General features: G+C 44.8%; 1 protein-coding gene across 1 annotated transcript; it reads left to right on the forward strand.

The window, feature by feature from the left end:
• Positions 1-1,211: 1,211 nt before the first annotated feature.
• Positions 1,212-24,011, forward strand: LOC135115041 (uncharacterized). Its single transcript, XM_064031489.1, has 2 exons — positions 1,212-1,490; positions 23,309-24,011. The coding sequence occupies exons 1-2, from the start codon at positions 1,474-1,476 to the stop codon at positions 23,667-23,669; spliced, it is 378 nt and encodes a 125-aa protein (XP_063887559.1). The 5' UTR covers positions 1,212-1,473; the 3' UTR covers positions 23,670-24,011.
• The last annotated feature ends 562 nt before the right edge of the window (positions 24,012-24,573 follow it).

Here is a 24,573-nt window from a genome sequence, read left to right on the forward strand (position 1 = left end):
ACCTTACCTAACCTAACCTAACATAACCTAATCTAATCTAACCTAATCTAACCTAACATAACCTTACCTAACCTAACGTAACCTAACCTGACGTTACCCAATCTAACCATACTTAACCTAATCATACCTGACTTGTCGCCTATCCATACCTAACTTAACATAACCTAACTTGTCACCTTACCATACTTAACCTATCCATAACTAACCTAACGTAATTTAACCTGTCACCTTACCTTACCTAACCTAAAGTCACCTTACTTAACCCGCTCACCGATTTGGTCAGAAGGATAGCGCTGAAGAAGACGGCTTGAGGGAAGTTCCAGGGGGGTTTAAGTCGGTGATGAGTGGCGCCCCGCCCTTCTGGACCTCCTCTGCGCCTGCAGGCCCTCCACGTGGTCTTGGAAGCCGTGGCGCGCCACAAACAGCCTCAGTTTGACTTCATCAAGTCTTGATTTTTCCACCGAGGACTCCAGCACTTGAAAAATCTGAAGCGAGGTTACAAAGAATTTACAGCGACGCGTTACCACTTGCACGCTGCCTCCACCAGGGCTCCCGCGGCTTTGGTAGTGCATTGCAGGCACCACAGGTCTCCACTAGCTTGTCTAATTCCCCTATACTTTCTCCTTATCCTCCAGTTTTGGGTAACCCTTTTGACTTCTCTTTAGTGACTGGTGCTTTCATTGGGCCTCTTGATTTCGTGCTTTTGTTGCCCTTGGCTGATACCCCTCTTACATGAAACACAAAACATTACTTAATCACTGTGCTGTTGGAGGCAGACTAAGTGAAAGTCGAAGTAGAATAATGTAGAAAAGAGGGGCATTTGGATGTGGAGGATAGGAGGAAGAATGGTCAGTTGGCTGGCCATCGCTGCACTTTCATGGTGTTAGTGTTTGCTTATATTAGAGGTCAACTGACAACTTACTGATCTGAAAGGTTATGGATATAAGATCTGTAAGAGGAAAAATAAACAAATGCAATGCGGTGAGTAATTTCCTGTCGGTATAGTACAAGGAAACTCGAGACAAGAGGAACCTACAATGAAGCTCCGATCTATCGACAGCACTGCCATCTGAAGCCCACACATGAAGTCAGCATTGAGAGCAAAGGATCTAGACTCCTTGATTGAGAGCGGGCAGTGAATAGGGCAGCAGCAGCGTGTGTCAGTGCCTTATCTGTAAGCTCGGTTGGTGAAGAGTGTTTATTTACGTACCTCCTGTAGTAACTAGTCCAGGTCAGAGGTTCTCAATCGCTTCGTATATTTGGGTTTCATGTGTGAAAGCTAAAGGGTGAAAGCCTACTCGGTCAGCACCCAAATTTCCGAACCTTGCAGTGGGTCAGTGTCACATCTTAGGTGTACGTATGTGTGTTATTCTGAAATAGACTGAAAATAGTGCAGCCATTGGGTTCTTACCATCTCAGCTTCCTGCACTCACCAGCACCACACTCTTCTCCTGATGGTGAGCGGCTGCTGGAATGCGTTCGAGTATCATGTAAGTAAATACATCCTGAGCTTTGTGCAAAAGGCGGATTATGACAATGCTGACTTGGTATTATTATTGTTATTGTTATTGTTATTATTATTATTATTATTATTATTATTATTATTATTATTATTATTATTATTATTATTATTGCTGTTGTTATTATCTTTTGTCATTGTTGTTGTTGTTACTACTACTGCTACTACTACTACTATTACTACTACTACTACTACCTACTACAATACTACTACTGGTGCTGTTGTTGCTGCTGCAGCTGGTGATGATATTGTTGCTGGTGCTGCTGCTGCTATTGCTACTATTACTACTACTACTACTACTACTACTACTACTACTACTACTACTACTACTGCTGCTGTTGCTGCTGCTGCTGCTGCTGCTTCCTCTACTACTACTGCTGTTACTGTTGTTGTTTTTATTGTTGTTGTTGTTGTTATTATTATTATTGTTGTTGTTGTTGTTTTTGTTTTTGTTTTTGTTGTTGTTGTTGTTGTTGTTGTTGTTGTTGTTGTTGTTGTTGTTGTTGTTGTTGTTACCGTCGTCGTCGCCACATTAGTAGTAATGATAGTGGTAAGCATAACTAAGTAGTCTGTGCTATTTGGACAGAAAACATGTCATGAAGATATAAATTACTCAACGTGGAAGTCATGGCATGATCATGCTGAATGCTTTACGAAGGTGCAGGATGGCAGGTAAGCAGGCAGGCAGGCAGGCAGGCAGGATGGCAGGCAGAAAGACAGGCAAGCAGTAAAGTCCTTAAACAGAGAGGAGAATAGCACGTAGAAGCATTAACTTTATGGCAAGTCTTTATGCGTATGTGTGGGAAGCTTTACCTGGGAACACTGGGTAACTACACCAGGTAAATGAAGTTAAGCTTATTATGGTGAGAAGCAGTATACTAAAAAAAAGTGAGCAGAAAGGAGAGAGAGAGAGAGAGAGAGAGAGAGAGAGAGAGAGAGAGAGAGAGAGAGAGAGAGAGAGAGAGAGAGAGAGAGAGAGAGAGAGAGAGAGAGAGAGAGAAAGGAGATGCTTAGCAATAAAAGTTGGACAAGCATATACATAAATTTACGAGTTCATTAAAGTCAGGGAACAAGTACGAGAGAAGATTCACTTAGAAAAACAAATGAAGAGCAAGGGATTTAAACAAAAGACGAAATGGCAAGGTTACACACACACACACACACACACACACAGAGAGAGAGAGAGAGAGAGAGAGAGAGAATCCTATACCTGTGTGCTAAGAAAGGGAGGGTGAAGCAGGGGACTCTGGAGGGAGAAAGAGGAGTGGTACTGACCGGTGTGGGGGTAACAGCGTGGGTGGAGGAGGAGTGGAGGAGAGCAAGAGGAGGAAGAGGAGGAGGAGGAGGCGTTGTACAAGACCACTCAGTCACCAGCCGGCGTACCAAGCGTGTGGCTGCCTCCTTCCTGCCAGTCTGCCGCTGCCGCTCCGCTTCTCGCCGCTCGCGGGGAACTTCGTGAAGCTGACGCAGAAGGCAGGTAGACGTGTTGTCAGACGCGGAGCTATAAAGCAAAGACAACAACTATGAAAGCCACACTTGATGGAATTAGATGGCAGGACAAAGTGACAGTGACGTGAGCCGAAATTCAATCGTAAATAGAACTTTTCTCTCCCTCTTTCTCCTTCTCCCTGCAAGCGATTCTGCCGTGTGGAGTTTGGTGCCGCACGAAGACATGCATTGAAAATTTCCACCTGGAACCCCTCGGGTGGAGAGATTAGTGAGCTTCCTTGTGTTTAAGTGAGATAGATTTGACAGAGCAAAGGACAAGCCAAGTGTTCGCGGATGTCTTAAAAAGGCAGTCAGCGTGTCTGGCCAGCGGCTGGTCCACCCTCCAGACACCAGACACAGACTCCACCCTCACTCAGCTCACCCCCGCCGCCGGCAGCATCACCTGTGTGCGTGTGTGCGCGTTTGTGTGCACGGCGCCGTGTGCGTGGATTATACACATCCCCCACCCGTCCCTCTACTCTCCTGCAAGTTGCCGTCAAGTCACCTGCTGCAGGAAGTTACGTACAGGTAAATAGAAGCCTTTTATGTGGTAGTGAAGTGTTGCGGTCAGGTGTGCATGCGATCAAAGTGGTCTGGAAAAAAATGACAGACAATGCTTTGTTTTTTTGTTTCGAGACAATACGCGAAAAGCAAGTCGTTTGAATCACCCTCGTCACGGGTACGACAAGGTGAGGTCGCTGACTTTTGCTGTCGGAGAGGAGGAGGAGGCGGAGAAGGAGGAGGAGTAAGAAGAGGAGGAGGAAGGTGGAGGAATGAGTCGCACATTTCCCACCCCTGTTCGGGTCTCAAGAGCAAAAGATGAGGAGCTCCGAAAAAAAAAAAAAAAGCTGCATTGTGGGGGCGCCAGAGACACCTGGAGGGCACCTGGAAAGAATGTCACTGGTGCCACATGCGTTGGGGTGGTTCTCGGTAATGACAGTTTAGATCGCCGAGAATGAGGGTGCGGGAGTGTTCGCAGCGGCCAGTGTGAATGTACGAGTATGTGTGTGTGTGTGTGTGTGACGGTGGCTGTGGGACGAGGCAGGGAGGGCGTCGCTAACCTTGACGCTGGCCAGCCACTCAGCATCCGAAGCCCACTCGCGGAAGTGCAAGGGCCCCGTCCACCTCTTCGCCCCCACGCCACGCCCATCACTGCCTCACCACATCCCCGCCCCTTCCCCTCACCACCCCCAGCTTAGCTTCCCGCCCCATATAGCCCCGTTCCGCCCACAATTCTATCCCTCCCAGCAAACTTATTCTTCTGCCCTCACACCCCCATACCTTGCTTACGGATCCCCTTCCCTACAGACCCCCATTCCTTCCCCACAAACCCAGTACCTTTCCCACAGACCCATTACCTTTCTCACAGACCCCCATACCATCCCCACAGACCCCTATACCTTCTCTCACAGCCCCCCACTTCGCCCCTCGCAGACCGCCCCGCACGTTCCAGCCCCGCGCCGCCTCTTACTGCTGCCACGCTCTTCCACGCTCCCTTCCAGATCGCCTTCTCGGCCTTTCTCTGCGCTTTCTCTTTCCTCTTCCTCTTCCTCCGTCGTTGCTTTTCCTGTTTTGACAGATTCTTTCTCATACCTGCCTTCTCCTCCACCTCCTCTCCGCTCCGCTCTTCCTCCTCCCTCTCTGCTCGTTTACTGCCTCCTCACTTGACTCTTCTTCCCGTTCCTCCTCCCCCCACTCCTCCTCCTCCCCCTCCTCCTCCTCCTTTTCCTTCTTCTACTTCCTCCACCCACTCTATTTGGTTGATGTGCTGTAATCTGCAGCTCAAAATTATACAGAAGACAAAGACAAAAAGGAATTAAAAGCGCAACGAGGAGAGGGAAGAAGTAATCGTGGCTGTCTTAGGCAATGCATATAATTTCCTTTGATTGATGCTGTCGTTAGATTTTTACCCTTGAAAAAGAGAGAGAAAGAGAAAAAAAATTTGGAGATTAACGTGATATGCAAACTTTCAACTCGACAACACTAGAGTTTTAACTTTGCACCCTTAAATTTCCACGGATTCCCTAACTGTATCATGAGCATTAGAGAGATTGGTGGGTGGCTTACGTTAATAAAGAAATCTGTAGCACCAATCAGCTGGCAAATAGATGCTGATTATGATGCCCTCGTTAGTTTTCCACATATGTAAAAATTGCTTAAGTATAACTGAATGAATAGTAATTAGATAAGTATGTATGACTTGCCAGATGAATAAATGTCGTGACCAATTAGACCAGTTAGACTCGTTAATATTAAAATGACACAAATGTTCTTCAGATATGTTTCATGGAGTACAGAAAATGCATGAAAATCTGGTAAATAGAGGTCGATATAAAGAAAAGTTAATATATTAAAGGTAAGAATAATATTTAACTGATACAGTGGCAGCGAAAGAGTTATGCTGGCACAAATATTTCTTAATTATAAAGGTAAATTGAGTGTAAATACAAAATAAAGGTAAGTGAAAGTAACGTAAAGATGAATTATTATACCTAAATGACTGAATGACGCACGTAACTGTCCCTCAGATGCTCGTTTTCCTCCACTTCACGAGCCGTATTCTGAAACACTTCTGTCCACATCTCGACTACTTTCAAAAAGGCTCTGATTGAAGTTAGACAGATTTTTAAGGATGTTTTATGCTTCTAATGACAGATCAACAAGATTTCTGCGTTTTTAACAGGAGAAACACTCTTGACAATCCAAATAATTATCACTGTGGCATTTGTAAATAACCGTGGTGAGGGAACAAAGCGTCTCTGAACACTGGCCCAGGACTTGGCGAGGGAAGGAGGCCATCAGTGAGGCATGAGAAGCGGCGCGGACTGATTCCCATAACTCAGGTGTGCATTAGCCTGGCGCCCCCTCACCTGTTCCCTAACCCAATTATGATCCCTGTATTGTGTGCCGATCGCTTGTCACACAGTTAACTTACAGATTTACTCGTTGTTTCTAAGTGCTGACTACCAATATCCACATCATTCAATGAGCTCCTTCCTCACAAATAGCTTCCTAAGGGCCAATAGGTCTGGTGCTGTTTATTTTTTTTCCTTTGTATTTTCTTGTGTTTTTGAGTCTCCAAGGATGGCCAGTGTATATGAAGGGATGTTATTGTTATTATTATTATTTTTTTTTATCAAACGAACGTCATCCCACAGACAGCCTCGTAAGGCCCAATAGGTGTGATGTTGTTGGTTTGTTTCTTTGTTTTCCTTTGTGTTCTCTTGTGTCTTCGAATCTCCAAGGATGTCCAGTGTATGTAAAGGGATTTTTTTCTATATAAGGTTATTTTTTTCACGTAATGAGTTGTCTAATATTTCGAACACGTCTCCTTCTTGTACTTCTCTCTCTTTCTCGTCCTCTTCCTATTCATATTTATCCTTCTTGTCCTTGTTCTCTTTCTAGTTCTCTTCTTTATATGACCCACCTCTCTCTCTCTCTCTCTCTCTCTCTCTCTCTCTCTCTCTGTTTTCACGCTATGACACGCTCAAGGACAGCAAACCATCTTGTAAGTTAGCTAAGAGTTTTTACCCTGACGCCCGTATTGTTGTCCGTGTCCTTGTTTTGGTCCCGCACGCCCAAAAGAAGAAACAGAAACGGGCCAACTCCCTCCTTTGCTCCCCTGTTGACGCCACGCCACGCCACGCCACGCCACGTCATGGGCTCGTATTTTATAGACAGACAGCGGTAATTAGGCGTAGTGTAGATCGTGTTTGTGAGTCACTTCGGAGTTTATTGTAGTGGGGATGTGTTCGAATCCTCATCTGTCTTATTAAAGGGTTTGTTATTATTATTATTGTTATTTGTTTATTTATTTATTTTTCGATACGTTTTGTGTTCATGTTAGATAGTTCGTGGAAAATGACTTAGTTTTTCGTAATTCTTTTTTTTTTCTTTTTTATTCTTTTGCTTCTTGATTTATTTATTTATTTATTTTATTTATTTATTTATTTATTTTTATTTTTTTGCTGATGTGAGTACGTGGCAAGTGTCCGTTTGTGTGATTACGTAGGTTTGTTTGTTTTTTTGTTTGTTTCTTTGCTTGTTTGTTTGTTTGTTTGATTCCTTCTTTCTTCTTCTTCTTTCTCCTCCACCTCCTCCTCCTCCTGTACCATTTTTCTTCATCTCTCTCTCTCTCTCTCTCTCTCTCTCTCTCTCTCTCTCTCTCTCTCTCTCTCTCTCTCTCTCTCTCTCTCTCTCTCTTCCTCATAGGCGTCGTTTTGTTCAGTTTTGTAGATCTTCCTTCTCCTCCTACAATATTTTCTTACCCTCCCACTTTTTTCTCTCTTCCTGCTCCTCCTCCTCCTAGTGACGCAGGCTGTTTCAAAGGGCCTCAGGGAAACGTTTAGGACACACCCTCACGACTAAAGAAAAAATCAATATTACGTAGAGTAGTTGCTATGTGCACGCCACACACACACACACACACACACACACACTACACGTTACAAGCGCCTCCATCACGGTCATGCTTCGTTACTAATGACACATATGAGTAATCTTAATTAAACGCGTGCAACCCTTATGTAACTATTTCTAAACGCCACAGAGATTAATAGCATAGTTCTAGGTGCATTTTCTCCCCTCATTTACGGTACAGAATTCTCGTTAACCCGTCACTGCTCTTTGCCTCATCTTTACTTAATTACCAATCACTCTGAGTCATCTTTTCTCATGCTACAGCCACCTTTGAACAATGAACTGGCTAGAAATTGCAAAATCTCCTCTTTTTATCCCCATTCTTAATCGTAAATGCTTATAAAAACACCATACCTAGGTTTTAGTGGCGTGAACAGTTAAGCTATCACTAGAATCATGAAGACACTCTCTGGACTCGTACCAACTCCCACGAGAGCCTGTTGAAGCGGAGACAAGGCGCGGAGGTGTGAGGATTGGGGTCCAGTGCACGGGCGAGGTGTAAGGAATGTCCACTGTCAATACCTTGGTCATTGTATACACGAGGACGAAGACTAGCCGGTGAATTAACCTTGGTGTGCTGGTGGCTGGTGACTGCTCCTGTTTCTCTTCCATTAAGATCCAGTTTTTAGCCCAGTTTCAGGTTCCCCAGTTATCTCGTTTCGATCTTTAACGTAATGACGGAGGTTGCCGGAGGATTTCAGCAGCAGCACCAGCACTAGCAGCAGCAGCAGGCCCTGAAGCACACCACCGCCCTACTATTCCCAGTTTCGTAGTGCTGTTTTTATTGACCCATTTTTCTAGCCGGTATCCTTGGCGCGTCTGAGGCAAAGGTGCATCAAGTGTCCTCGAAAATCTGATACGGAATCTTTCATTTTTCATTCTGTTTTTAGCTGAGGGACAATACAATGAAGGAGGATTTTTTCACTCGTGTCGTTAATTTTTCTCGTATGGAAATTTTGTGGGAGTGTGAGTGTGTACTAGTGACGAGAAGGAGGAGGAGGAGGAGGAGGAGAGGTTAGAGGGGGAGAAGGAAAAGATGAAGGATAGGAGGGGTAGAGAAAAGCAGAGAAAGGAAAATCTTTGTGGTAAGACTGTGTAGGATGAGAGAAGGAGATAATGGGAAGAATGAAGGAGAATAGGGATAGAAGAAAGTAGAAGGAGAGGAGAAGAGAGAAAAGAAAAAAAAATGCAGATTGATAACGACACGGAAGATATACGAGATGAGGTGTGTGTGTGTGTGTGTGTGTGTGTGTGTGTGTGTGTGTGTCCTCCACGTGCTAATCGGTCATTACTGCGGAGGCGTGGAGGAGTCGGTGGGCGGTGGTGCGAGTAATGAGAGGGAGGAGGCAGCGAGGGCGGGAGAGAGTGGGTGGTGGGCAACGGGCGGTGGGCGGTGGATAGCGTGGGTGGTGGAAAGTGGGCGGGAGAGAGTAGAAGCTGGGCAGAAGGGAGAGAAGAGGCGGTGGATGGGCGGGTGGGAGAGGAGAGAGTGGAGAGAGTGGGTGGTGGGCGGCTGGCGGGCGGGAGGGAGTGGGCGAGGGGTGGAAGGGAGAGCGGGAGGGAAAATCTCATCTTGGTCGTAGCCTGAGGCCATTCATGCACGAAGGAGAGGAGGAAGGAGGGGGAGAGGGAAGGAAGATGCAGAGAGAGAGAGAGAGAGAGAGAGAGAGAGGGCAGTCATGTGTGTCCCTTCCCTCACACACGCCAGACCAGTACCGCCCTTGCACACGCCCACAAGACTTACCTCGGCCACTCCAGCGCAGCCTGAGCCTCGAAGCAGAGTAATATCACATGATCGTCCCTTGGCTCAGTCTCTAGTGGAGGGAGTGGAGTGGCGAAGCGAGGGGGAGGACTGTGGGGAGAGAAAGAGGCGTGGGGGGAGAGTAGCCAGTCCAGGGTGTTGGAGGGTCAGTGAACGCTGCTCCAGGGAAGTTTCCTCTCTTGGTGCTGTTTCCATGGGAGCCTTTGCAGGTGTTTACGAGAGGCTGTGAGAGGAGGACTGTTATGAGGCTGGCAGGGTGCGTGGAGCTGTGGTGATGGTGCTGTGTACTAGGTGTGCTGTGGGATGAGCTGTGTAGTGTATGTTGGAGGGTGTGAGTGAGGTCTGAAGGTGTGCCGGGGGTGATGTCTGTGGTGGTGGTCAACGAAGACTGTGAGGAAGGTGTGTACTAGGTGTGCTGTGGGATGAGCTGTGTAGTGTACGATGGAGGGTGTGAGTGAGGTCTGAAGGTGTGCCGGGGGTGATGTCTGTGGTGGTGGCGGTAAATGAAGGCTTGGGAAGATGTGGAAGTGTGCCAATGTTCCACTGGGCTGGATGGAGAACATGAGTACTGGCGAGGTTACTAGTGAAGGAAAATGTAGGTGCTGTGAGGTGCTGTGGTCTGATAATGAAGGGGGTGCTATTGTCGAGAGCAGTTGAGGGTGTGTGCTAGTGCAGAATATATCAAAGAGCAGGTGGAGGTGGGGAGGCGAGTGTGGGGGGTGTCGGGAGTAGTGGGGCTTGTTAGTGGGCTGGTTTTGTTAAGGTGTGTCTGGCTGTCTGCTATGCTCCTGCCTCTGCTCCGTATCTACAAACGTCTCGGCGTCCACACCTTCACTGCTTTCAACAGACTCTGCAGGAAGTTATTAAGGTTTCCAGGAACGTTTTCGTGATTCCAGTGACAGTTTGACGATGATTCCACACTGCCACTGGAACAAAACACCTTTGAGAACCCCGCTAATTAAGGTTTCTAGGAGTGTTTTCGAGATTCCGGTGATAGTTTGGCGATGAATCTGCACAGTCATTCGAACAAAACACCACTGAGATCCAAAAAATCACCTCCGTTGCCTTTGAAAACAGTGCTTATAAGAGTGCGAAGCGTTTCAAAATAGGGACGTCTGGTGGAGGTTTGGTGAGAAGATGAGAAGGAAGGAGAGAATGAGAGGAGTGAAAAGAGATAATCACTTGATCGCTGGCCACCCACATGAGGGAGTGAGACGAACTGAGCTTCCACTGTCAAGACATGTAAGAGGAGGGAGAGAGGAGGGGAGGAAAGGAGAGAAATGAGACAATGCATGAAGGAGAGGAAGAAGGAAGAGAAAGAAGAATGAAGAGGAGGGAGAAAAGTGTAAGGTGAAGATGGGAAGTAAGGACGAAAGGAGAGGAAGGAGATAAGAAGAGTAAAGAATGGTTGCATTGAGAGAGAAGGAAAAGGCAAGGGCTGCGATAATAGAGGTATAAAGAAGAAAGAAAGAAAGAAAGAAAGGAAGGGAGAAAAAAAGGAATGAGAAGAAAGGGGAGATGTGAAAAAAGAATTATAGCTGGGAGAGGTAGTAGAAAATGATGAGAAAGGTATGTAAAGACGAAAGAAAAGAAAATAAAAGAATAAAGGAGACTAGGAGAAGAAAGGAGGAGAAAAGAAAGACGGAGATAAGGAAAACAGAATAAAGAACAGAGGCACTGAGGGAGGAAAGTGAAAGGGAGGAGCTGCAGTATGGAAGGAAGGTATGTAGAGGGAAGGAAGGGAGGAAGGAAGGAAGGGAGGGAGGGAGAGAAAGGAATGTATAACAACAATATGGTAATGTGTCTGTCTTTTTTTGGTGACACGGACTTAGGAATCAAATTAATGTAAACTGTCCCGCCCTGCCGCTGCCCAAATCCAGCCGAAGAAAATAAAATAAAAAATAAACTAAACCCTATTTCCACACGAAGGGCAAAAAAGAAGAAAAGAAGAGCATTCATTCATCACCGTAAGGCCCATATTATTAAACACCCTATTCCTTGAGTCGTACGAAAAATGTGGTACTTATTCCACTTACTCATAGAGGCGACTGTTAAGTGCAGAGTGTGAGAAAGAAAAAAAAATTAACTTGATATTTATCCCTTAATCTTCCCGGATACGGCGTCAGGTGCTGGATGTTCTGTCGACCACTTCAGAGACATTAACATCACCACAGGAAGGATTGGCACACGATTCATGCGCGAGTGAATGGCTTGATCAGAATTTAGGATGCAATTTAATATGTTTCAGTTACTCCATACAAAGGACTGACACACGATTTCTTACGAGGGAGGAAATGACTTGATCAGAATTCAGAATGCAATGTTTTAGTGTGGCTTTGTGATGCCTGGAGGTGCTGGCGAAAAGTGGAAAGGGAGACATTGACTGGATGAATGAACGAATGAATGAATGAACGAATGAATGAATAAGTGAGTGAGTGATAAAGCGAAGCAACACGACCATACAATTTGAAAGGAAGATAACACCGCTTCATCAACCCTTTCACTGCGATACGAATCAATGAACAGCACCAGCATCTACAAGAAACTACTATAAAGAATAGATTTTGCAATTTCTACCCAGTTTAAAGATTGGATGTGGCTGTAGAAAGAGTAAAGATGTCTCAAGGTGATTAGTAATTAAGGAAAAGTATAAAATAGCAGTCAAAGGGTTGATCAAGATCTCTGTGTGGGATACATAAGAACCATGGCGAGGAGTGGAAAGAACAACACAGCTTTTTGTGGCGAGGCTCGAAATGACATCACAATAACAAAAGAAAACTGCAACTCAGCAAACTCACAACACCAATGCTTTATTAAGACATCTTATTGTTTTCGTGACGCCTGAGGGATGAGGGTGAGGAGTGGAAGAGAATACAACACCGCTAGAAGAATGAAAACAAAGGCAAAAGGAAAACAAGAGTAACTCAGTAAAAAAGGCGACAACATTGTTTTATTAAGACATCTGTGCAGCTACGGAATGCCTGGTGATGCTGGTAAGGAGAGGAAAGGAAGACAAACTTACGAACAGATTCAAAGCAACAAGATGACGATGACTCAGCGAAAAGGCAATAAAATTGTTTTACTAAGGTGTATGTTTGTCTTTGGAATGCCAAGTGATGCTGGTAAGGAGAGGCAAGGAAGACAACATTAGTAATAGACTCAAAACAAGAAAACGATGACTTAATAAAAAAAACAATATTGATTTACTAAGACGTCAGTTCACCTTTGGGTTGTCTAAGAATGTTGTCAAAGAGAGGAAAGGCAGACAAACTAGCAGACTCTAAGCAACAACTAGACAACGATGACTCAATGAACACCATACAAGAGAGACAAACACGCACCTTCCTTCACCTCAGTCTCTCCTCAGATCTCCCGCGCCTAATCACCCTAACAACTCTTTCTTTTTTCTACTTTTACCCATTCCCCGCCACCCACCTGAAGCGCACCTGACGTAACAGTCATTGCATCACACGCGCATGCTAAAACAAAAAAAAAAAGACAAAAAAGGTAATGATAACAGCCCTCATCACCACAGACTTTCTACATCCATTCTCTCATTTCTTTCCATCCGATGACGAGGAAATGGCTCTGTTGTAACGTGCAATTAGCCTTTAAGCATGATCCGAGGCTGGGCGAGGGCGGGCGGGCGGGTGAGGGCGCTGTATAGAGGCACAGGAAGGGGAGACTTGATGTATGTGACCGTAGAGGAGAACAAAGATCACGTCCCTTCTTATTTTCTCAATGTACAACAATGGCAGCAGGTGTACGAAGGCGCCTTGCTACACACACGTTGAGAACCCTTCACATCTCCTTCCTCCTCCTCCTCCTCTTCCTCCTCCGACTCTTCCTGTAGACTTTAGCTTCCGTGTTATAGAGTGCAAATAGCGTGTCTCTTTGTTACTTTCTCTCTCTCTCTCTCTCTCTCTCTCTCTCTCTCTCTCTCTCTCTCTCTCTCTCTCTCTCTCTCTCTCTGGAAATTAGTGTTAGAGAGAGAGAGAGAGAGAGAGAGAGAGAGAGAGAGAGAGAGAGAGAGAGAGAGAGAGAGAGAGAGAGAGAGAGAGAGAGAGAGACGCACACACACACACACACACACACACACACAAAGACACAGGTGACAGTAATATCCAGGTGTAAAGTGTATAGCAAGGTTGTGTGACGCGTGTGGGTGTCGGCAAGAGTGTAGCGACCGCGCGGGGTATCTGGAATGAGCTGTGTGTACATACATGCCGAACACCTGCCTCAGAGAGAGAGAGAGAGAGAGAGAGAGAGAGAGAGAGAGAGAGAGAGAGAGGGGAGGGGTGAGAGGATGTGAGGTAAGATCAGATTAGGTTAGGTTACATTGTGTTGGTGTAGGTTAGGTTACGTTAGGTTACGTTAGGTTAGGTTAGGTTAGTCAAGTTAGGTAGATTGAGTTGATTTAATTTGTTTTAGGTTAGGTTAGGTTAGGTAAGGTTAAGTTAGGTTGAGTTAATTTCGGTTAGGTTAGGTTAGGTTAGGTTAGTTTTCGTCGGCTTAGCTTAGGTTAAGTTAGGCTGTGTTAGGTTAAGTTAGGTTAGATTGGTCTAGGTTATGTTGTGTTAGGTTGGGTTATGTTAGGTTGACTGCTGTGGCTTAATAAAATAGTCTTGGATAGTTTTGAAAGACGCCACTCACTGTGAAAGGCGTGGCTGTAGTTCGAATCTTTCAGAGCCAATAATTTTGTCTTTATTCAGCAAGAACATGTACGTTTAGTCAAATGAAAACTGCCGTGGTGTCACAAGCAGTCAAAGGAATAATTTCGGTGATGAGATTTCTTTGTGTTGCTTTGCCTTGAGGGAGAAAGACAGAGGGATGAAAAAGCAAGAATAAAGAAAATAAGAGGGACTTTAGAAATATGAAAGATAAAGAAGAAGAATAGATTAAAGTGGCGTAGGATCCCGTGCGCTGAGGTCTGTGGAGGTTACTTTACTGTGGCGCTGCAAGGGGGGAAGGGTGTGCTGGGGTGTGGGAAGGCAGGGCGTGCTGTATAGGTTAGGTTAAGTTAGGTGGGAGCTGCGTAGAATCTCGTGTGCTGAGGTCTGTAAGGGGCGCATGGATGTGGTGCCGCGGGGTGTGGGAAGGCGGGGCGTGCTGTTTGTCCGAGGTGAGTCAGGAAATCTTTGCCGGGGGTCGGTTGGCAAGCAGGAGGGACGACCAGCTGAGCAAACTCCCATCCCGTGGTGAAGGACAGCCCTTTGTGGGGGCGAACTGAGGCTTGGCGGGCTGGCTGGCTGGGTGCGCCGCCCCCTGCCCTTCATTAAGAAAGGGACGCGTGTTTATGAGAGGGATGCACGCCCTTCAGGCCTTGGCGCGGCGTGACTGGTAAGGAAGAAGCAGTGGGGAGGCTTTAGGGATTGGCACTCTCAGTTTGTTAGCCTTGGCCAGTGCCCCTCTGACATGAAAATAAATAAATAATAAGTAAATAATAAGATTTGGTTTGGGTTACGAGTTTAATCTGGCTGTGGTTGGTTATGAGGGGAGGGAGATCCTTGTAAGTGAGAGGGGTGTTTCTGGGCTGGCTAGGGGAAGTGAGAGAGAATTTTTATGCAGAGTGAGAGGACAGTTTGGGAGCTAATTGAGGAAGTGAGAGGAATTGATCGTAAAGTGACTGTAAAAGGACTGTTTCAGGGCTGGCTGCGAAGTTTTAAGGTTCTAGTGACAGATTAACAACATTTCTCCATTATTAACAGGAGAAACACTCTTGAGAGCCCGGCAAATCATCTCTGTGGCCTTTGAAAATAGTCATGGTGAGAAAGCAAAGCATCTCTGAATACTTGCCTAGGTGTCAGATTTCCCTCACTCTCTATTTTCCTTGCAAGAGAGTTAGACGGTGATCGAGGGCCACTGCGGGGGTGTGGCAGAGGTTGCCGCGTCGCGTTGAGCCTCCAGTCGTCTGGGTTGCCTCTGGGAGTGTTTACCCGACACGCTGGATGGAGACGCGGAAATAACAATCCTGAGTGGAGGATGTGAGACCAGTTAGCGCTGTGGTATTTAGTGGGTTGTGATGTGAAGGAAGTGTTTATCAGAGGAATAACTGTGCTTTGTACTGCCACACTTGTTCTTTTGTTAACTTCGCATCGACAGACTAGGAAAAAAGGAAAAAAAAAGAGAGAAGGGGAAAAAAAAACAACACTAGATGCTAATAAGATGCAACGAATATTGGTCTTTCCGCATGACTTGATTGTAAATAAAGATTGTTTACATTTATGAAGGTTATATGCAATTGTGTTGTTTTATAAAGTCTTCAATGCGTCAGGCGTTAAACATGAGGAGACGACAAATCATTCTAGCGTAATCATTTCAACACTGACACAAAGAGGAAACAGAGACGTGACAAAGAAGAAAAAAAGAAAAACGTTGCGACAAATGACAAATTATACGTCATTTCAACACAAGGACGAACAGAGGAAAGAAAGAAGAAAGGAAAAAAAAATGAACGAAGGAAAGGAGAAAACCAACAAAGCCAAACAGAAAAAAAGGAAAAATACAAACGAATTTATAAGGAAAAAGAAAGTAGAGAGAGAAAAAAAAACACAGGTGTTCACAGATAGAAGTGAACGAAGGAAAAAAAAACAGACAAACAAAAAAGGAAAAAAATACAAACGAATTATAAGGAAAAGAAAGTAGAGAGAGAGAGAGAGAGAGAGAGAGAGAGAGAGAGAGAGAGAGAGAGAGAGAGAGAGAGAGAGAGAGAGAGAGAGAGAGAGAGAGAGAGAGAGAAAAAAAAAAACACAGGTATGCATAGATAGAAGCCTCCGTGTGTGTGTGTGTGTGTGTGTGTGTGTGTGGGCAGGTTGCACTGAAGCGGTGCACAGCCCAAGGCCGCTCTTCCCCTTCGTCGTCCTTCTACCGGAGCCAAGAACCAAACACCAGAGGCCTTGCGAAGCCTTAAGCACGCCCCTACCTGCGGCTCAGTCCAGTCCATTGCCGCCTTGTTTATGGACACTCCCGCCTTATCAGTGTACGAGTGAGTGCATCTGGAAAGTAAATTAAGAACTTGGTGGGGAGGGAAACTGCATGTGATTGGCCCGGATGATGATAAAGAGGATAATGATGCTTAGGAGGAGGAGGAGGAGGAGGAGGAGGAGGAGGAGGAGGAGGAGGAGGAGGAGGAGGAGGAGGAGGAGAACGAGAAGGAAGAGGAGAAGGATTAATTGGATGATATTGGGTGCTATAATGGAGAAGAAAGGAGGAAGAGGAAAGGAAGGAGAAGCAAGAGGAGGAGAAGGAGGAAAGAAGACTGAAAAGAACGACGAGAAGAAGGAAGAGGAGGAGGATCGGTTGAGTGATATTGGGTGCCGTAATGGAGGAGGAAGGAAGGGAGGAGGAGCAAAGGACAAGGTCAATACAGCATATAATGAGGAATGTCACTCAGGCGTAGCAATCAGAAGGGGTCATCTGACGGACTCACTGATTGCCAATGAGGCGTCAGGTGAACCAATGCCCTCTAGTGGCGACTCCATGAATTAGAAGCGCATTAGGTTCTCAAAAAGCTAATTTCCAACGGGCACTAAACTTATTACTCTGGTTTTCATGAGTGTTTTCCTATTTGATATGCGGAATCTTTGTTGAATTATCACCTGAATCATAAAAACACCGTTGGAAGATTGATAAAACTTTAATTACCACTAGAAATTGTTAAGAGGTAATTAAGATAAGACACCGAGACGTTTGGGTATTCGTTCAGGGCGTGGCGGTGCATGCTGGGAAGGTCTGGTGTTGCTGTGGGACTGACTAACGCTTTGCCACGCTCCACTCAGCACTGGGCCATTGAATCGGAGGCTAAATAGCGTTGAGCAATTCATGTCACAACACTGAGAGTCATTGAACGTATTAACCCCGCGACCGGTAGTGGCAATATGACATTTTCTCATCAGCGTCTGTACACCATTGTTTCAGAGTCATTCAGTAAACATTGGACATTACACAGGCAATCTCTCCAGTCAACTAAATCTCTCTTTCAAGTACACAGCCTTGCTACACGCCGGGGGTCCCAAGCCAGCTAAACAAGCCAGAAGAGGGAGTAAGTGGTGTGGGGGGAGAGCACGTCAGAATCTGTTTCCACTCCAGATGACAAACTATGAGTGTTGAGTGTCGCCGAGATTAGAAACACGTGTTTGTTTAGCTCAGAAAACCAGTCGTGCAGCTTCCTGACAGTGAAATGACAGGCGTTTCAACTCGTGTTTCAACCATTGCGAGTTTTAAGGAGCGATACCACCATTCCCCTGACTTGCTTCGTTGTGTTTGAATATTTCAGTTTGGGTTTTGAAGAGAGGTGCACGAGTCATTTGTTTTGCTTCGTTGCGTTTGAGTATTTTAGTTTGGGTTTTGAAGAGAGACACGCGAGTCATTTGTTTTGCTTCGTCGTGTTTAAATATTTCAGTTCGAGTTTTGAAGAGAGATACACGAGTCATTTCTTTTGCTGCATTGTGTTTGAATATTCAGTTCGATTCTTGAAGGGAGATACAGCCATTTTTTTTTTTTTTCTATTCGTTTCATAGTGTTTTAAATATTTCATTACGAGTTTTGAAGGGAGACACCGCCATTCTTTTTGATTTGCTTTGTGTCGCGTGTGTTTCATTTCATGCTTAGACGACAAGCATAATTTTTCTTTGTTTCCTTTGTAGTGTTTTCCTTTGTAGTGTTAAGCTGAATACTCAAGGACGTACCTGAAAGAAAACGGTTATACATAGCTGTGTAAAAAAATATAATGCCGTGCAGAAGGCTGTTGTTTTAGTGGCACATTAAAGTGTCTGTAATGGCACGTGATGGCATGAACACTGAGAATTATTATTATTATTATTTTTTTTTTTTTTTGCATCTATTTGGAAAACCTTATTAGAGAGAAGCAAGGAAATACTTACCTTGCCCACGAAGCATAACAAGGTACTCGTAAACAATGACACTTGAAGGGCACCGAATAACTACGTGACGGTTCAGTAGACAGGTTAATTAAGACGTTGAAAAATATGATAATGACGATGACGATGAGAACAACAACAACAACAACAACAACAACAACAACAACAACAAAAACAACAATAACAACAACAACAACAATAACAGCAACAACAATAACAATAACCTCCCATCCCTTTGTTTTGGTCTGGCTTCTGTCACCTTGCGTATCGTTCAACCGTGAATAATTCAATTTATTATATTATTATTTTCTCTCGACCCTCAGTCACATTCACTTCTCTCCCTCCCTTAATCTCTCCCACCACACCTCTCTCACCTTTATCCCTCCCTCACCATCTGACACCTCTTCCTCACTTCTCCCTCCCAGCTTTTCTCCCCTTGTCTTATTTTCCCTCCTCTTTTCCTCCTACCTCCCTTCCTCACTTCTCCCTCTCTTTCCTACTTCCTTTCCTTACCTTCTTCACTCACTTCCTCACTTCCCTCTTGCATCCATTCCTCTTTTCTTCCTCTCTTAATTCCTTCTCTTCCTTACCTCCTTCATTTCCCTCTTCCTCCTTTCTTCATTTTTCCTTCTTCCCTCCCTCCCTTCCTTCCCTTCTTTCCTCACTTCCCTCTTACATCCATTCCTCTTTTTCGTTCCCTCTTATTTTCTTCTCTTCCTCACCTCCTTCATTTTTCTCACTCCTTCCCTTCCATCTCCTACTCATCCCTCCCCTCCGCTACTTTAATTTATCCTCCTCCCTCCTTTTCTTCCTCCTCGTCTCCCCGCCTCAACCTCCTTTCCCTCCCCTCACCTGGGGCTCTACCTGGACGCTTCCTGGCGCCTCTCACCTCCATAATGAGATCACAGGCAACCTTCACCTGCCCAAGTAAATCTGCAGGTACAGAGTTAATAACCTGTCCTTCGTTTTCTTTGTTTTTCCCTCAGTTTTTATTTTTTTTATTTTTTTATTTTTTCCCCGTGTCTCGATCTTTCCTTTTCTGTCATTGGTAGTTTCCTTTGTTTTGTCAGTTCATTATTATTTTTTAATTATTTTTCGTTTTTTTATTTTCTCTTTTCTTCTTGTCATCTTTCAATTTTCTCTGTTTTTCTTTTTTTGGGTGTGTCTTTTCTCTTTTCTCTTTCTTTTTTTCTTTCTTTTCTGCTCTTTGTTTTTTCCTTCTTTATATATTTTTTTCGTTCTCTCTCTCTCTCTCTCTCTCTCCTCTCTCTCTCCTCTCTCTCTCTCTCTCTCTCTCTCTCTCCTCTCTCTCTCCTCTCTCTCGTGTTGTTGTTGTTGTTGTTGCTGTTGCTGTTGCTGTTGTTGTTGTTGTTGCGGTTGTTGTTGCTGTTGTTGCTCTCTCTCTCTCTCTCTCTTCTCTCTCTCTCTCTCTCTCTCTCTCTCTCTCTCTCTCTCTCTCTCTCTCTTCTCTCTCTCTCTCTCTGCTGTCAACCCAATCATTCTTCACATCCATCCCCCTGACAGTCCCTCCTGCAGAGCGTCTCTCCCTCACTTTAAACCTGCTTCTCCCTCTCTCACTAATCCCTCGTACTTTTTCTGCAATTTTTCCTTCATCTACTCCTTCCCTTCATCCATCTATTCACCGTGCCCTTCTCCCGACCGTCCATCAACCCGCACCTCTCTCTCTCTCTCTCTCTCTCTCTCTCTCTCTCTCTCTCTCTCTCTGGACCGTTTTCTTGGCTCTTCATTCCCTCAGTCCCTCCGTCATCTCCTTCCCTCCCTCCCTCCCTCCCTCCTTCCCCGCCCCTCTCTCCTTCCTTCCCTCCCTCCTCTCCATCCGATCCTTCCAAGTTTAATTTATAATCTTTTCCTCCTTCCTTTCTTCATTTGCACGTTTACCTTTCCTTTGTTTTATCGTCTTACCCTCCCCATCTCCCCATGTCCGTTTTCTTTCGTCTCCTGATAAACACTAACTTAAATATGAGTAAAAGCAAAGGAGGAGGAATAAAGGATGTGTGTGTGAGAGAGAGAGAGAGAGAGAGAGAGAGAGAGAGAGAGGAGGAGCGAGGAGAGAGAGAGAGAGAGAGAGAGAGAGAGAGAGAGAGAGAGAGAGACGGGAAGACAATCATACGTGAAGGAAGAAGAGAAATAAGGAAAAAGAAAACGGTGAATGAGTATTTTAACCGTAAGTGATAATTTTGCTGATGCGTCTGTTAAAAAAAAAAAAAGGAAAAAAATAGTAATAATAAGGTGGAGCGAAAAACAAAGAAAAAAATAAATAACACAGTTGCCAAAACGAAAAAAAAAAACATGAAAAATGATAATAACAACAAACGAAAACGCAGAAAAATATAAAGAAAGAGAGAGAGAGAAGGAACACACACACACACAATACAAATATGAACACACACACACACAAAAAAAAAAAGAGAAAGAGAAAAACAGAAAGAGAAACACAATAAAAAAACCAACAAACAAACACAAACACTCCCTTCAAAATAAAAGGAAAACACGAGCCACATAATCAGATACATTACAAAACTCAGGCACTCATCTGACCTCAGGCTCTGAAGTGCGATGACCTCCTTCCCCCGCCAGACGCCGCTGATGGAGGGTCACGGGGGTCAGGGGTCACGCCGAGGTCACCCTGGAAGTGCCGCGGGACCCAAGCCACCCTCCTAAGGTCACAGCATTCCGAGGGTGGAGATGATGAGGGTGGAGAGATGCTGAGAGAGAGGGAGAGGGGAGAGAGAGGGAGATGATGAGGCGTGGGCGTGTGGAGAGAGAGAGAGAGAGAGAGAGAGAGAGAGAGAGAGAGAGAGAGAGAGAGAGAGAGAGAGAGAGAGAGAGAGAGAGAGAGAGAAAAAAAAATTCAAGAGGTAATCATTATGTATAGAGAAAGAGAGGAGAAAGAAATAAGTAAGATGAAGGAGAAATAATAAAAAAAAGGAAGGAGAAGGAGGAACTGAAGGATGGCGGAGAAGGAGGAGAGAGGAGAAGGAGGAGGGGAAAACAGAGAGCAGGAGGAAGGCAGATAGAGAGAGCAGGGAAAGAGGAAAAGCAGGGAGAGTAAGAAAGAACAGACACACACACACACACACACACACACACACACACACACACACACACATCAACACGACACAATCTGCCCACAGCTAATTTATGAACGCATCTTCAGCTGTGGATATGCAGGAAAATTACAGTGATTTATGACGCACGGGAGAAAATATTAATTAAAGAAAAATCCTGATTATAGATTAGCAATTTTTCACAGGTGGCAGGCTGGTAATGAATTCATAGGCGAGGCTGAGAAAGGTGAGGCGTGAATAGAATACCAAACAAAAGTAAATGATAATAATAATGAAGCGACATACTACTACTACTACTACTACTACTACTACTACTACTACTACTACTACTACTACTACTACGAGGTCATTCATTCATTCTTTATCAGTCTCTGTGATTTCAATGCAAGACAAAAACTTCTCTCAACACTTTCATTCATCCCTTTTGGCTGCCTATCTACTTCACTACTACTACTACTACTACTACTACTACTACTACTACTACTACTAATAATAATAATAATAATAATAATAATAACAAGAGTAACAATATCACTTCACGGGCATCCATCAAAATGTAACACAGACGCAATTAAAGTAAAACATTAAATCAACAGTTTGTGTATCTAATGTATTGCTTGTTTATGTATCATATGTCTTTACTCATATATGGCAATTTGATTGTTATCTAGAGAGAGAGAGAGAGAGACAGAGAGAGAGAGAGAGAGAGAGAGTGTGTGTGAGAGTGTGTGTGTGTGTGTGTGTGTGTGTGATGTGGATGAAGAGAAGAGGGCAAGAAGAAAAGGAAAGGAAGTGGTGGTGGTAGAGGAAGGAAGGAAGGAAGGAGGAGGAGGAGGAAGGGAGGAGAAGGAGGAGGAGGAGGAGGAGGAGGAGGAGGAGGAGGAACGACTCTAAGGATGACGAAACACCAATTACTGTCTCTTTCGTGGCTTAATTTATCATATTATGACTTGTATTTTTTCGGTCGTGTTTATTTTTAGCTTTATTACTGCTATTATCTAAGAGAGAGAGAGAGAGAGAGAGAGAGAGAGAGAGAGAGAGAGAGAGAGAGGGGGGGAGGGGATGAAGAAGAGTAAAGAAGTACTTGGTATATACAGAGAAAAGGGAGGAAGAGGAAGCGAGCGAGATAAAAGGAAGAGGAAGAACAAGGAGGGGAATTTGAAGGAGGAGAGGAGGAAGGGGGTGATGGGAGGAGAAGGAAGAGAAGGAGGAAGCGGCGGAGGAGAGAACGTGAATAGTGGTGAACCCTAACCAACAAAGGAGAGCAGAAGTGAGGCTCTGGTTGGCTCCTCGCCAGAACCTACACACACACGCACACACACACACACACACACCGTGATACCCAATGAAAGATTATCTGTTGCATTCCAATTAAGAAATTCACACACATACACACACACACACACGCACACACACACTCACACACACACACACACACACACACATACGCACTCAGTCGTTCATTATACTGGCCTCGCGTCCGCTAAGGGGATAGGTCAAAGAGTCGATGTGTGTGTGTGTGTGTGTGTGTGTGTGTGTGTGTGTGTGTGCAGGTATTTCACAGGTGTGGTGCACTTGTGTTTAAAGGTGTGGGGCTTACCTGTAGTGTGCTCAGGTGTGGCAGTGTGTGTGTGTGTGTGTGTGTGTGTGTGTGTGTGTGTGTGTGTGTGTGTGTTTGTTGCGTTAATTATGTCATCATTATTCTTGTATATTTTTTTCCCTTTTCTTTATATAGTTCGTCATAATAAATGTTGTATTATTGTTCAAGGTATTATTTTACGTTCGTTTGTTTATGAAAGTGCTTAGCTGATTGGCTGCATGAGTTTTTGTTTGTTAGTTAATGTTTTTTTTTTGCTGTTGTTAATTTTGTTGTGTGTGTGTGTGTGTGTGTGTGTGTGTGTGTGTGTGTGTGTGTGTGTGTGTGTGTGCATTTTATTTGCCTGGCTGTCTATATATTTAGGTGTGTGTGTGTGTGTGTGTGTGTGTGTGTGTGTGTGTGCATTTTATTTGCCTGGCTGTCTATATATTTAGGTGTGTGTGTGTGTGTGTGTGTGTGTGTGTGTGTGTGTGTGTGTGTGTGTGTGTGTGTGTGTGTGTTTGTGTGCCTGCGTCCGTCTATTATCTGTTGCTTATCTGTCTCTTCTCCCACCAGACAGATCGAGAGCCAAGGCAGGACTGTGGGAGGCATCAACAACACGCCCACCTTGCCACGCCCACCCCTCTACGCCCATGCTTCCATGCCCACCCTGCTACGCCTACCAGCCACACCCACCCTTCCACGCCCACTCACTGTCCATCCTGTAGATCACACCCACGCCTTCTCATCACGCTCATACGCCACGCCTTGCCACACGCTTCGCCACACGCCTCGCAGCACGCCCCGCCGCACGCCTCGCCGCACGCCCGCACACCGCTATCCACGCCCAGTCATGCCCTTCGCTACACCAACACGGCGCAGAGGAACCCCACGTGACGGTCACCAGGAGAGGGAATTGAGAGTGGCTGCTATGTGACCTCTGCCTGGAGTCCTGATAGAGATACTTCTGCGTCTCCTTCAGGAAAGAAAATAATACGGAGAATAAAATATATATATAAAAAAAAAACTTACGGTTGTCCTCAGCAAGAGGAAAAAAAAGAAAGAAAATTAGAAAGTTTAACGAGTGTGGGAAATCATGAATAAACGTGCAGTTACTTAACGAACGAAGGTATTTTCCTCGTCAGCATGATGACTCACAAAGGAACAAAAAGGAAACACAAACAGCAGATACAACATCATCATCAGCAGCAGCAGACCCATTGCCCCTTACGAGGCTGTCTGTGAATCTTGTGAGGAAAAAAAGAAAATGCGAAGGAAAGTCATGATGAACTAAGCACCAGAAAATCGGTGACTTTGATGAAAAAAAAGGAAAAAAAAAAGGACAACCCAATTAGTGTGTCTGTGTGCGAGTGTTTCTATTGGTTTCCTGTGTCTGTGTCTGTCTGTGCCTAAGCCGCCGCCATGTCCAGCCGTTGGAGTCTCATGAGCGTGGTGAAGCTGCTACGGAAGCCTTCCAAAAGGTAAGCTCAACCTCGTCCTGTTTTGCGTTCCCAGAAAATGCGTACCTGAGGCGATTACCTGAAGGCGTTCCTGACTTGCACCTGTTTTGTGGCGCTCGCTCTCTTTCCTCTGTTTATTTCTCTGAGTCTTTCACTGGAACTTGAATATTCATGTGCCCATTTATTTATTTATTTATTTGTTATTTTTTTTATATAAGAGGGTCACTGGCCAACAGGAAAAAAAAAAGAGGAAAATATCCAACTGAGTTTTTTTTTTATGTAGTTAGGTTTCTCAGGAATTAGTTATTTTTTAGCTCATGTAGTAAACACTTTTCTTTCCTAGTTATCTTTTCAAGGGACTTTCTTTTTTCCTTTTTTTCT

The sequence above is a fragment of the Scylla paramamosain genome, chromosome 28 (genome assembly GCF_035594125.1).
Source record: "Scylla paramamosain isolate STU-SP2022 chromosome 28, ASM3559412v1, whole genome shotgun sequence".
Lineage (NCBI taxonomy): Eukaryota > Metazoa > Arthropoda > Malacostraca > Decapoda > Portunidae > Scylla > Scylla paramamosain.